Here is a 15,498-nt window from a genome sequence, read left to right as displayed (position 1 = left end):
TCTCGTATATCCCGGTGAGTGTGAATTCCCTTTGTTCTCCTCTGACATCTGCAGCAGCGTGGGTTTGCTTATCACATGTTTGCTCTTTACAACCATCCTTTTCCAGACTTTCACTTGACTTTTTTGGTGCTGACTTTTTTTTTTTTTTTTTTAATTCTTTCTTTTTTTTTTTTTTTTTTATTCATTCTTGATTTGTTGATTTCTTCCCTTTGGTAAAAGACCTCAAAGTTTGGCGCACAGATCCTGGCTCCATCTTCGACATCGATCCCCTCGAAGACAATATCCAGTCTAGAAGTCTGCATATGCTTTCTGGTACTGCTTGCATTTCGAGTTCCTCCTCATTTATGTGGTTTTTGTCCTGAAAGCGAAGCTACACGGAGCTGTAGAGGTTCATTGTGCCAACTGTGTCATGTAAATTTTAAAGTTGAGGATTCGAAAAACCACAAAAAGTGCTAGGCTGCTTTAAAATACTTTTAATCATTTATGAAAATGAAACTTGTAAAAGGACTCTCAGTACATCCAAATTAGTTCTAGATTCATTTAGAAAGGCATCTAGAGCTTACTGACATCTGCTTTTTATTAGTGAATATGATTTAATAAGTTTTCTTGGCTTTCAAATGCAGTTATTTAGATTGTACTAAACTGCTAAGACATAAAGGAGATTGGTTTCATGAAAAACACCGTTACGACATTTTAAAGGTAGATTTAAAGAATTATATATAAAACAGTGGGGAGTTTTCTGTGTAGCATCATAAATATCTTAAAATAGACTTTCAAGTATCCTTAAAATTTACTTCTGAGTTTTTATTTAGTGCGAAATTATAGTTTATGTCAGAAGTTTGACTTTTAACTTAGACTGTGTGTTTATAATTAAAAGCAAAAACCTTTTGCTTGGATATTTGGGTATAGCGATAGCATAGTTTGACATTTCAGACTTTCAGATCGTGTTTAGCAAACCGAAGCTTTGACAGTTATGCAATTATTTTAAACAATTATAAAGAGCTATAGGTCATTTAGGTCTTGCCCTGTCCCTTGATTTTTATTCTAGATTTAATTGTTGACATTAATAAAATTGAAAGCCCAAGGCAAAATAGGAATTCTAATACTTTTATAGGCAATTCTATCTACATAATCAGCCAAATCGTCATTTAATTTTCTAAAAATAAGGACTAAGCAACAAATATTATATGCCTGGTGATACTTGAAAACAATTATCACCAGACTTTACACTTGATAGAAATTTATTAGTTTGCTAATGTTTTCTTAGTTCTCGTCAATTTCCCATACCCCATCTCTCCTTTAATAGATAAAAAGATGAGTCTAAATGATTGTTAGGTCATTTACATAATTGACGCAATGTATCCTGACGTTTGGGAATAGGTAATTAGAACCTACGATAGCTGAGCTTTTGGATTATTAATAAAGGATTGTTTTTCTTTCTTGTTAATCTTCTAAGTAGTTTTTTGTTTTCTTTGTTCTTCGATTCGCTTTAATCACAAGTATGAATGTTTTCCCTCCAATATAGAAAAGGCGAGTCACTATAGGAGACAGCGGTCTCGATCTCATTCGAGCAGCACTTTTGGGACAGGTCTGGGAGATGACAAGTCCGAAATCTCCGAGATTTACCCTAGTTTTTCATGCTGCAGTGAGGCAACAAGGCCATCTGATGAAGGAGGTATCAAGCATGAACCACTCTCAAAGAAAATTCATTCATTTTTTAAAATGTGTCACACGTGTGTTTTTAACACATCCTTCACCTTTGCATAAACATTTAGCCTGGGTGTATTTGAAAATTTTAAATCGTGTTTAGAAAGTCGAATCTTTTTTTTTTTTTTTTAAACTAACTAATTTGCGTTTTTGCATGTTTGGTTTTCCCATCTTCACTATTTTCACTGCACATAGATCTTTAATGACAAAAGAGTCTTGGGATATACTACGCGAATCTGTTTCACAGGAGTTGTATGTGATGGATATACACAGCCAGAGTGGAAACTTGAGTTCTGCAGAGTTTGTATCTGATTCCATTATGAAATTCATTCGTATAGAAACATTTGCATGGCCAAGAGGTTGCTATGAAATGTGTGTGTTTAAATATTTATGAACATTTGCAGTTAGAGTTAGATCTTGCCACAAAGAAATTGGTATGATACTTGGGATGTTATTTTTTTTTTTAATTTCGTTTTATTAGTTTCAAGCATACAGTACATTAGTTAGACATTTATATGGTTTATAAAGTGATCCCCCTGGTTGTTCTTTCTCTCTTCTGGTCCTCCACGTAGCCATTACATTAATGCCGACTGCATTCCCTGTGCTCCCCATCCCCATGACCATCTATCAACTACTAATGTGTACTTCCTTAACCCTTCACCCCATTCTCCCAAATAAACTTTTCTATATTTTACATATCCACCCTTTCCCTCTACCTTCTGTTTTCTGCATCTAAGTTGTTGGGTCAGATCTAGAACTTTTAGTTGAAATTGTTTTAGATGGTAAACTAATCCTGCTGATAAAGCTATTATTGAAGATTTATTTATTATTCTTATTTTTAGTGAGAACATGTACATTCTACTCTCCGAAAACTTCAGTTATACAATACAGTGTTATCAACTATAGCCACCATAATTTACATGAGAGTCTCAGACCTCATTCATTGTGATAGCTGAATTTATCACACCGTTTTACCGATCTCTCTATTTTCCCCATCCTCCGGCCCTAGCAACCACTTTTTTATACCCTGCGTCTATGAGTTTGACCTTTTCTTTTTTTCTTTTAGATTTCACCTTGGTAGAAAGTGTTTCCAGATCTCATTTCTCTGTGATTCTAGTGACATATTTATAAACTAGTTTTGTCGTATCGTAGATAAGGTAGACGGGAGTGAGCTCCCCTGTCTGGGTCTGGTTCTCTAACAAAGGGATCAGTAACTTTTTGAGGGTTTTTTGTTTTTTTAATTTGGGGCTATGGATTTCTCCCCTCAGTGTGTCTGTGGTTCTAGAGGTACAGAATGATGAGATAAATAAAACCCAAGGCAAATACAAGAACAAATTTTGATCGACCTGATTTAACTTTAACTCAGGTCAGCATACTGGAGTCGGTGTCTCTCCCAAATGTGACATCCCATAGACTCTTTGCTTCCGCAGTGCCCTTTTCACTATCTATACAAGACTGTCTATAAAAAGGTGCAGCATTCGCTCTTTTATTCACCATCATTTACTCACCAACTATTTATCGAGTGCTGTCTTACACCAGCCAAGGGCTTGGATCCGGCAAGGCATACAGCAGTGAGCAGAAGAGACATGCATTTGCTCTGAGGGGCTCGGAGCCTGGTGTGAGACCCTGACATTAAGCAGATAATTACCCAAGTATTACATATAACTATGAGGAGAGTAAGCAGTATGAGAGGAGGGTGCGGGGAGGTGGTGGGTTACAAGATGTATTACAGGGGAATTTCCTCTGGCTTTGATGTCAGGGAAGCCTTCCCCAGGGAAGATGGTTTGAGCTGAGAGATGAGTGCTGACCGGAAGTTAACTAGGCCAAGGGGGCTTTGGGAGAAAAATGTTTCTGGTAGAGAGAACAGAGCACTGAAATGATGTGTCAATGGGACATTCCAATGGAGGCATCGACAGCCAGAGTTAGAGGAGAAGCCTGCACTGGAGATGAGCGTGGAAGGTCATTGTCCTTGTCAGTGTTAAGGTCTTAGCTGAATCTATGTAGAGAAGAACGCAGAGCCCCGTCCTGCAGTATCTCAGCTCCCGCTGATCCAGCAGACCAAGTCCATGCTCACTTGTCTCCAGTTCCATCCTCGGCTCCAAAGCTGTGTTATAAAAACCCAGTGCTTTTGGTTTATCTTGTTCTCTTCTCAAGCCGTCATGCCTTTTTTCTAATTATTTCTAGCAAGGGTATCCTCTACTATACCCAATGAATGAGAACATGTCTCCACTGATGGAAGATATAGATAAATATATTTGCATTTCTACTAGAATTTGAGTAAGAATAACACATAGTTAAGAGGTAGTAATTATATCTTTTAAAATAGAGGAATTTCAGACTTCATGGAAAGTGGCAGAGGGGAGGTTTTTGGCAGGAAAGAAGAAGTTCCAGGAACTCAAATAATGCCTTGTAAGAAAAGCTGACTCTTTGGAGGCATTTATAAACTTCTGTCATTCTTTTTTTTTTTGGTCACAAAGCCAAGATGCTGTGTCTTCAGTGACATTTCCTATTTTGGAAATTGAGGTATAGGAGGTATGAAGTGACCTCTATTGCAAAAGCAAAGAAGTACCAATAAGTTTTATAACAAACATAAGTGGCGGTATACCCACAAGACACTTGTGTTTACTTGAAAGATTTTAGGATACAAGGGAGTATACTCCTAATTTACATTTATTTTAAGTAAAGCAAAGCACGTTCTACCAATTGGCACCTTATGTTTGTATTCAAATGATTAGTGACGTATCAAACTTAATATGCCCCAAAGCATCTCCCCACTCCCCACCTCCTCGCACCCCAACTCTGCTACTTTTTCATGCTTCCCAGCTTGCAACTTCCCAGGGTCTGAAGGCAAACCCTTTAGAGTCACCCTCCACTGTTGTCTTTCACGTACATCCCACATCCAACCCATTAGCAAACCTTGTCAGCTCTATCAGGAAAAAGACACCCAGAATCGGACGGCTTGTGCCTGGCTCTGCCCTCACGACTGATTTCAGCTGCCGCTCTCTGTCCCCTCAGATCATCACGGTAGCTTCCTGACCAACTTCCCTGTTTCTGCTCTTGCCACCCATGCTGCCAACCCTCTGCCTCAGTCTCTTCTCCTGGCATTCAAAAGGATCTTTAATTTAATTTTTAATTATTTTTAATTAAGATATAGTTAATATTACATTAGTTTCGGTTGTACAACGTAGTCATTCAACATTTATATACCTAACAAAGTGATCACCACGCTAAGTCTAGTAGCCATCTGTCATCATACGAGGTTATTACGATGTTATTAACTGTATTCCCATCCCTGTGACTTGTTAATTTTATAGCTGGAAATCTGTATCTCTTACACTATACAAAACAATGAACTCAAAATGGAGCAAAGACTTAAATGTAAGAAACCATAAAACTCCTACAAGAAAACATAGGCAATAAACTCTTTGACGTGACTCTTAGCAGTATCTTTTTGGATATGCCTCCCGAGGCAAGGGCAACAAAAGCAAAAAGAAACAAATGGGACCACATAAATTAAAAAGCTTTTGCACAGCAAAGGAAACCGTCAACAAAACAAAAAGGGAATCCACTAAATGGGAGAAAATATTTGCTAATGACACATTTGAAAAGGGATTAATATTCAAAGTATATAAAGAACTCATACAACTCAACATCCAAAAAAAAATCTGATTAAAATATGGGCAGAGGACCTGAATAGGCATTTTTCTAAAAAAGACATAGAGATGGCCAACAGACACATGAAAAAATGGTCAACATTACTAATCATCAGGGAAATGCAAATTGAAACCACAATGAGATATCACCTCACATGTGTCAGAATGGCTATTATCAAAAAGTCAACAAACAACCAGTGTTGGCAAGGATGTGGAAGAAAAGAAACCCTCATGCACTCCTGGTGAGACTGCAAACTGGTACAGCCACTATGGAAAACAATATGGAGGTTCCTCAAAAAATTAAAAATGGAAGGATCTTTTTGAAACATAAGTCAGATCATGTCACTCTTCTGCTACCATTTCAATCTGAACGTAACCCAAATCCTCACTATTGCTACTTGATAGGCTCTCAATCAATCTGGGTGTTGGCTGCCATCCTGAACTCATTTCCTGCCATTCTCAGCACGCTAGTCCACTACCCTCCCCACCCACCCCCGTCCTGGTCTAACTACCAGCTTTACTCAAACCTCCCAAGGAAGCTCCTACCTGGGTTTTTGTGCTTACTGCTCCCACCACCCCCATATTTGCTTGCCTCACCTCATTTTTCTTCATGTTGCTGTTCAGATGTCACTTTATCGGATAGACCTCTAACTACCAGAGATAAAATAGTACCCCTTCCTGTACTGTCTGTCCTTTTACCTTGTTTTTTTTTCTGCATAGCATTTGACACCACCTGAGATATATATTTGTTTTTTTTTTGCTTGTCTATCTCTGTCTCACTAAAAAGTCCCACAAGAGCACAGATACTGGCTGATTTGTTTACCAATCTATTTCCAGCTCTTAGAATAAGCACTCAGTAAATATTTGGTGAATGAAATGGTCAAATTATATTTTTTTGGCTCGCTCATTTTTTTAATTGAGATATAACCAATACATAACATTACATTAGTTTGAGGCGTACAATAAATTAATATTTTAAAAACTAGAACTGCGTATATAAATCTAAATACGATTTTTTAAATAGAAAATTCCATCTTGGAAGCCTTTTAAGAAAATTCTTACATCTTTGTTTTGATGATGTTTTGATATGTTTCAATAACATTAAAGCATAGCTGAAAAAAGCCTAAAGTGGAAACAGTCCCAGTGTATTTTTTTTTCTGGTGGGGAAGAAAAAGAGTAGTATCCATGACTTTTGGGTTGCTTTGAAATTTAGGGTCCTCTTTGAAATGTGCGCTATGCTGGGCCCTGGTGAGGAGGTGATGATTGACTATGTAGAAGGATGACATTTTTATGACGATGACAACTGTTTGATGAAAACCTTAATGTCTCTGGTCATGACAGCCTTTGTTTGTTTAAATACTATCCTAGAAATTGAAAAGAATTATAGAAAAATACACATTAGTGGTAAGATGAAGCAAAAGAATATGTTTGTAGGATTTAGAAATGCCCTTTTTTTTTTTTTTTTTTGGTCCAGCCTTTATAGTTTCTTTTTAGATTAAGACATTTTATGATAAATTTTTTTATGTCCTAGAGAGGTGTCCTTTAATAATAATTGGGTTGTCTCTCTGCTGTCAGGTGGGGTGTGTGGCAGCACTGTGTTATAGTGGACACCACGCTGTGCAGGGGAACATGGCATTGAACTTCACCCTGACTCTCTCTCCACTTGGTCTGGGTTCACAGGAGATTATCTGACTTTATTAGGCTCAGATTCCACATCTATAATGAGAAGGATATAGAACAGGAAGCTTTCTAAGAAATTTTACATTTCCTCAGCTAAGTGCCATAAACTTAAATGAACTTTTATTTTCTTTCTGTACCTTCTATGTATGAGAATGTGTTTATGTCCTGGTGGTGGCCTGTTTACTTCGTGGATTAAGCAGCTGGGCAATTATTAGAGTCATCGGTTTTAGGGTTCTTCTTGTGAGAGAAAATTCTGATTGTTAGCACAAAGGGTTAAACAATCAGCTCATTTCCTTGAGGCTAAAGTACAGTGTTTTCATCATTCCCATTTGGTTTTCATGAGCATTAACATGGAAGCCTTCTGCTTTAAGTTTTTATCATTGTTTTAGTTATGTGTTTCTCATGATATTTTCCCATCTTGCTTTGATCGATGAATATTTTCATTTTCTTATGTGATTATTTTGGGTTTTCTTTACATTTCGGTCTACTTTCCAAGGTATTAAGTTACCAAAGGGTTTTCATTTTACATCTCTATTGTGTTACTTTGATGCAATTAAGGAGGCTTTTATTTAAAATTCATTGAATTTTGGGTTGATTCTTGAATGGTATTATTTGAAATGATCTTTATTGCCTTTTGGTATTAGATTAAGTTCACTTATTTTCATTTGATACAGTTCCTGGAGTGGAAATAATCCTGATGGCTTCTGCTTATATCACGGCGAGGTTTTCTTTGATCTTTGCGTTCTTCCTGCTATGTGTATTTGCCTTCTGGTACCACTTTGTATTTCTTCGGTTTTCCTTAACTTACAGTGCTCTGTATTGCCGCTAGTGTCTTTATGTTTGCAGTCTCATCCCTTGTTTACCCTTCTCAGTCTGAATTTGTGTCCAGTTTTGCTTCAGTATTTTATGTGTTTCGGTCTTCCTTCGGAGCATACAAGTATGATGGCAAAGGGGAAGCAGATAACACTTTTCAAATAGCCCTTTCCAGCGCTTTGAGCTTGTGACCTTTTTCATTTTGCTGTGAAAGAATCTCACTGGGACGACCTAGTCCTGCCTTAACAAATTTCCGAATCCTGTGACAGCCCTAGTTGGGCTGTGCTTATAGCACTCCATCCCACGTAATGTGTTCTCAAAAGACGTTAGGTTGCAAGACATGCCTCAGTGCATTCCGGAATTGTCAGTATATTGCCTGCAGGCATCCCAGAGGGTAGTATACCAATTAAGTAGCCAATTGTCTTGGCATTTTATAGGCACCCATCATTCCATCTGTTCATTCGCCAAACATTTATGTGGTATCTCCTATATGTGTGAGATGCTGGGACCACAAGAACAAAAGATACAGCTATTGTCTTCAAAGAACCCACATTCTGGTGAGTGGACCAGATGCATAAACCCATTTTGCTCAGGAAGGCATTATGGTGGAATATAGCGTAGGTTTAGAATTAACTAGGAGATGGGAAAGGAGAGGAGAGGAGGGGAGGAGAGGGGAGGGGAGTTGTAGGCAGAAAAGTAGCATATGAGAGAACGCAGAACACTGGAAGCTTGGTGCATTTTGGCACATCTGGAGCCCAGGGGCTGTGTGTGTCAGCAGGTGGGCAGAAAAGGAAGACTGGAACCAGAGTATGGCAGTGCTGAGCTAAGTCTTTTCAGAGACAGGGTTCAACTGAACATAATTTCAGGGCACTTTCCTTAGTGTTTCACCTGTAGGAGATTAGAAGATATTTGGAGGACCAGTTACCTAGACGGGTAGGCAGTTAAGTCTCTGCCTTGGAAGCTTGTCTTAGAATCTATTCTGCACTGGATAATTTAAGTTTTACTGGAGCATCAACTCCTTGGACATCAAGTGACCAGAGGCTTTTTTAGTAGTCATCTAAAGGGGCTAATGGTGTGGAGAGAGCATTGTGGATTTTTATTCCAAACTTCACAGCCTGTCTTATTGTTGACATTTGTCATTTATGTACAAAAGCAGAAACACTAAAATCAAAGCACCTTTCCACTCTATTGATTCCCAGACTCCAGACAAAATAGTCAACTGCTGGATGTTTAATAGGCATCTCAAATCTTATGTCTGGAACCAAAATCTTATTTCCTGTCTTCTCAAACAAACAAACACCTGTTCTTGTTTTTGTTTTTTTCACCATTTCAGCTGATGACACAATCATTCACCCTAATACTTAGCATCATTCTTATCACCTGTCTTTCCTTCATGCTTCACATCTTGTCCCTCTGTGAGCCTGTTGGCTCTGTCTTCAAAATATATCCGTCCCAAATCCAGCCACTTCTCATCACTTCCTTCCCTGAGCGAATCATCATCCTATCTGCTTGAGATTGCAGAAATAGGTTCCTGGTCTTTGTAATTCTATTTTTGCCACTTTGGGTCTGGCCTCCGCCCAGCTGCCAGTGTTCCTTTAAAAACTTTCACCTGATCTCATTATATTTTTGCTCAAAATACTCTAATGGCTTCCAATCACCCTCATACTGAAAACTGAGACATGCGGTCTGCAAGGTGTTGCATAGTCTGGCCCTCGATGTCACCTTCCGCCAGCCTCCTTGCTCCAGCTAAAACAGTTCTCTCGGCTATTTTAGCATGCCAGGCATTCTCCTACCTTGAGCCTTTGCAACCACTTGTCCCTTTGCCTGGAGCACTCTCCCAGGTGTTTGTGTGGCTCACTTACTTCCATCGGGTCTCTGATTAAATGTCAACTAATCAGAAAGGGTTACCTTGATCACTCTACATAGAAGGCACTCAACCCATATACACCCGTAACTCTCTATCTCCTTACTCTGCTTTATTTTCTTTATAACTCTTTTTAGAGCTTTATTGAGGCATACTTTATATACAGAATTGCACATATTTAATGTGTACATTTTGATGAGTTTGGACATAAGCTTTTGTACTATGATACCATCACCACAATCAAAGCACAAACATCCACCACCTGTACATTTCTCTGTGTTCTCGTGGGAGAGGGCAGTTGTAGTACAAACACATGATATGAGAACTGTCATCAACATATTTTAAAATGCACATTACCGTATTGTTGTCTATAGATTCTATGTTGTACGGCAGATTTCTCGAACTTGTTCATTTTGTATAACTGAGACTTTATACCCATTGAACAATTCCCCATCCTCCTCCCAGCCCCTGGTGACCATAATTCTATTATCTGCTCTATGAGTTTGACTACTTTAGACACCTCATATGAGTAGAATCATGAAGTATTTGTTCTTTTGTGACTGGCTTATTTCACTTAGCATAAAATTTTCTACGTTCTTCCATTTTGTTGCATAAGGTGGATTTTCTTCCTTTTTAAGGCTGAATAATAGTCCATTGTATGTCTATATCACATTGTCTACCCATTCATCGGTTGATAGTTATTTGAGTTCTCTTCATATCTTGGCTATTGTGAGTAGTCCCCAATGAACAAGAGCACCAGATATCTCCTCAATATAAGGGAAATGCAGATCAAAACCACAATGAGGTATCATCTCATACCTGTTAGGATGGCTGTTATCAAAAAACCCAACCAAACAAAAAGGGAAGTGTTGGTGTGGATTTGGAGCAATTTGAACCATTATGCACAGTCAATGGGAATATAGAATGAAGCAGTTACTATGGGACACATTGTGGTGGTTCCTCAAAAAAATTAAAGATAGAACTACAGTATGATCCAGCAATTCTACTTCTGGGCACATATTCATAACTCTTTTTACTACCTGATGTTTCATTATGTATTAATCAGTTTATTTGTATAGTGCCTATATCTCCCCCAGGATATATACTCTATTAGAACAGAATCTTTCTGCCTGCTTTTATTCTCTATTTTATAACTAGTACCTAGAATAGTACTTGTGTTACAATAGACACTCAATAAACAGTATGAAATATATAAATATATTCAAATTAAATTTGATCTGAAATATAAAGAAAAAGCTTTGCCACCTGTGAAATTACTAAAACTTGGCATTAGTCTTTATCAATGTCCATTTAAAGCTAATTAGACTTGAGAATAACAGTGCAATAATAACTCTTATTATAAGTTTTTAAAAAGCAGTAATGTAAGATGTATCACTGGAATGTAACATTGTAACTTGTGTTTATGACAAAGCCTAAGTCAACCAATGACCTTTCATAACCAAGAAATCAGTAAATCATCCCTACGTTAATACTTCTGTTCTCATATACATACATCTTAGTGTTTTGTTTCGTGTATTTTCGTTATGACATCTGTCCTCAGTAGGGACTCAGTAAAGTAGAAGTGCCCATCAGAATTCTGAAATTCATGCTTTTTATGGCTTCTAGCTCAGTATATTCTAGTTTATCGTTAGATCATAAACTCTGTAGAGACAGAATGAATGTGTCATTCATTTAGTTAGTACTTTTGTTCCCCCAAGAAAAATGTTCCCTTCCAGTACCTAGCACAGGATGGGAAGAGCTCAATGGGTAAATGATAAATAAAAGGAGGAAAATGCAAGAACAAATCATCACTTTCCTAGACTCAGCAACGATCATGGGGATGTGAGTTACTAAGGACAATAGCCATCATTAAAAGTTAAATTCGCCATTAAACTGAACAGAAATATTAAATTCGGGTACAGTAATAAACTGTTAATGTATTTTGGAAGTGAAGTATATCCAACCAGCAGTGTTTCAAAGTCTCTTTTAATATGACTAGAATCTATAAGTCTGTTGGTTCTCTTTTCCCATGGAAGATTTACATTTGATGATTTATAGATGGCATCGAAGTTCAGAGTTATTAGTTTTTAATCACGAACGTAGTTTTAAAATGAGGTAACCGGAACAACCTACTAGAAAACACACTCCCGGTTTTGAACTCTTGGTCTTCATTTAAAATAAACTTGCCAGTATTTCTATTGTAGCCACTACTTCAGTTTTCTGATTACTGATTGGCAGTCTCCAGCCTCCAGAAAAAAATCCAACTCCTTTTTGGCCTGACTTCTGTAAAGCAAATACATTCAACAAGAGACTCTCAGCTGTGTGTTTCTCCACCATTTTTGAGTGTTATTTCCTATCCGAGTTTGAGAACTTTGTTAGTGTCTGTCAAAAAAAGTGCTGTTTTAGTATCTCCATACATGTTTGAAAACATTCAAATAATTGATGATTGAAATACTAAATCTCTGTGATGAAACTAATGTATAGGAAAATGAACGATTCCTTTATAAGGTAAAATCCAGTTACTAGAATATCACATGATTATGTTTAGCTATCTAGCTTATAAAAAAGCACACATGGTACAATTTATAGAAATTTTTACAAATTTCAAAACGTTTCAAAGCAAATTTTCAAAACTTTTAGTTAGTTCTTTTGTTCCCCCAAGAAAAAGATTTAGGATTCTGATTGAATTTGAAATGCTTAGGGAAACTCATATTCTTAGTATCAAGAGACTTGGAATGAAAGAAATGTCATAAGTTTCCTTTTCTGAGTGTGAAATTGGGGAAAGGATTAAATACTAATGAATAGCACCTGTTCCAAGATGCACATGTGTCTTTCATTGATTTGCCAAAATTAAATCAAAGGGTTCCATCTGTGTATGAAGGAGAAACATCTGACACTTAAAGTAGCAAACTATAAAACATTAAAAGTGTATTTCCTGTGAAGCTGAGTTGATTGAGAAAAAGAGGAGGTCTGATCATCAGGAAAAATATAAATGTGGCTATAGCATGTGCATCAAGTAAGAAAACTTTGGAAGAGCTTTATAAGTTGTCAAGTGGCATATATGTAAAGGAGAGAATAGGTATTCTTGTTTTTCATATTGTCGAACAATCGAAATGAAAATGGAAATAGTAGTTTTTGGTTTTTATGGATCAAACTGATGTCCAGGTCAGGTAATAGACTGCTTATACCTACATATTTACATATCTGTCTTATACATCAAACAGTAAAGTCATAATTTTATTTTCGGAGTTATGAATTTCCCTGTGATCCCCAACTTCCTATTTCATCCAGGTGCCCCACATCCTTCCGCCCCAAGCCCCAGGCCAGTAGGCATAGGGATGGGATCCTGACTTACAGGAACTACTTAAAATTTCCATGGGCTGATACAGCTGGATGATATATTAGGTGTCTGCATTTCGTTTGTTCATTGTCTCCTGTTGCCATGGCTGGTTGTCATGCTGCTTCTCTTGTGGCCCGTTTCCTTATTGCCTAATCTTCCCCCTACAGTATTCCTCATCTGCCCATGGCTCATCTTCCAGCCATTCTGGTTCTTCGCTTTTATCTTTCATGCTATTCCTGACCCATGTGTACTGAACTTGTTGTTTACTAGTCTGTCTCTCAAACCTAGGTTCTTACCTAGATCTTGTCTAAACATCCTTATAAGTGTGTGTCTTTGATCACAATGACCTGTTGCTCACCTCCCTACATGACTATGACTCTTCATACCTGCTTATTTCTCCAGCCCTAGCTTTGAACTTGAAGCTTGGGCTCCGTGAGACCCAGATAGTTCTTTACATTCATTTCCGTACATTTTCCTATCTTCAAATCATGTCAGGTACACAATGAGTTCATTTCATAGGTGTTTATCGGTTGAAATATAGATACACCTTCTTATTCAGAAACGTAATCAATACTGAGATGTATCTATATGTGATACTTAGTGTGGCTTGTCACTCAGTGTGTCTAATGCAAAACTATTTGGGAACTATTTGGGATTGATGATAGTACCTAAGAGGTGAATTGATTTGAATTGATTAGCACAAGAGACAAACCAAATGCATAGCCCAATTTTAAGTCTTTAAAAATATATTATATATATATATGTGTGTATTTATTCATAAAAATCAGTATTTGCAGAATATCCTCTGCAATGACATTATGAGAATTTCTTTCATTGTACTTAAATGAAGAATCTTCCTGTGTAAGATGGATTTACACAATATTTGCAATTGTATTGAGTAAGGAAAATTGAGATTTGCTCTAAGCTGACTTTTCAGTCATGGTATAATTTATGTCCCAAAGCTAGTCTTGGTGATACGGCTTTTACCAAATAGAAACAGCATCCCTGTGTACCTGCCTTCTCAAGGTCTTTATTGGTTTCATCTTCTCAAAGGATTGCCCCACATTTTGTAGCTCTTGTCAGGAAACTACATGTATGTCCATACTGTGCATTCCTATATTTTCTTTTTTGTTTTGTTTTGGGGGATAGCATGCACATGAGTGTGCCATGAGAATATTATTAAAGACTTTGTAATTGGGGGCAGAAATAATTTTTTTCCTTCAGTGACAATCCAGCTTTTATTGGTGATTTAGGTTATAGTTACAGGTCGAGGAGTTGATCCTGGTTTAGGTAGCTAAAAACAAGTAACAAATCGGAAAAAAAATATGCAAGTTGAAATTCAAATCTTAAATATAGAAGTAAATTGGCTAGATTATGCTGAGGCAAAATAGCAGGTATTCTTAAATCTCTAGTTTTATTCAAATCATATTATGTCTTAGCTCAGTTATGTCAGAGAACATTCACACTTGTTTTTTATAGAGAAAACCGATTAGCTTTGAAATCAGAACATACTGCTTTTCTAGGCGATAATTTAAAATATAACTAATTGTATATTTTCTCAATATTAAGGAACTGCAGAATCCCAAAACGGTACATTATAAATTCATACTTGAGATAACTAAGCCAAATAAATAAATGAAATGGTCAAAAGTAATATATATGTATGGTAGTTCTGAAAAGTACATAATGTGTATATATTTCCTTTTGCAGTTAACAAGTAATTAGAAATCTTTAAATATTCAACTTGCATTTGATTAAAGCAACATTATAAACAATTACTTAAGTTTAGAGAAGAAAATGTTTAAATAATCACTTGGATTTAATTGTATTTTCAACTAAGTTCTTAACAAGTCTGTGGGAGAAGAGCTTGTCACTATTCTGATGCTGACTTGGGGGAGTAACATTTTCAGACTGTTTTACAGAATTATGTTGAAAATTGTTAGGGAGAATTATCACGGGGCCTCTGTTGCTTAGTGGGAAAGTGGTTGAAGTCATATTAGGAGATGTGATTTGGACACAGACTTGAAATTATTCATACAAGATGAGGTGACAATTGCTCTGGGAAAAAAATGGATACCATTGACAATGAGAAAAAGAAACAAAGATTAAGCACACACACACACACACACATGCACATCAGAGACCTCTCAAATGCTAAAATGATACTTGAAAAAGACTAAAAGCCATTTGCTTCAGAAGTGATGCTGCTTTCTGTGATTCGAGCTTGCTTTTTCAAAAGTGAATGAATTATTCTCACTATAATTTCTTCCAGAAATGGTCTGGCACACCTCATCAACCACACACACATAAACTTATGGAATTTAAACTCCAGAGTTTACCACAAAAAAGCCAATGACAAAAAGAGAAGCCTCTGTGAAGCACAGCCAGCCTGATGTGCTTATCTCCCCAGCATTTATGCCCTGTTTCTTTTGCCTTTCCCT

At 37.0% G+C, this 15,498-nt stretch overlaps 1 protein-coding gene across 1 annotated transcript in view; it reads left to right on the top strand.

Annotated features, from left to right (window-relative positions):
• The window catches only part of NEBL (nebulette), a 150,834-nt gene that overhangs the window by 119,824 nt on the left and 15,512 nt on the right, over positions 1-15,498 (top strand). The window contains exon 25 of the mRNA XM_025043398.1: positions 1,526-1,675. Coding sequence (XP_024899166.1) covers positions 1,526-1,675 — 150 coding nt within the window. The remainder of the gene's footprint in view (positions 1-1,525; positions 1,676-15,498) is intronic.

This window comes from Pteropus alecto, unplaced genomic scaffold (genome assembly GCF_000325575.1).
Source record: "Pteropus alecto unplaced genomic scaffold, ASM32557v1 scaffold11, whole genome shotgun sequence".
Classification (NCBI taxonomy): Eukaryota; Metazoa; Chordata; class Mammalia; order Chiroptera; family Pteropodidae; genus Pteropus; species Pteropus alecto.
The sequence above is the reverse complement of the archived record's forward strand: the minus strand, read 5'-3'. Positions and strand labels throughout refer to the sequence as shown.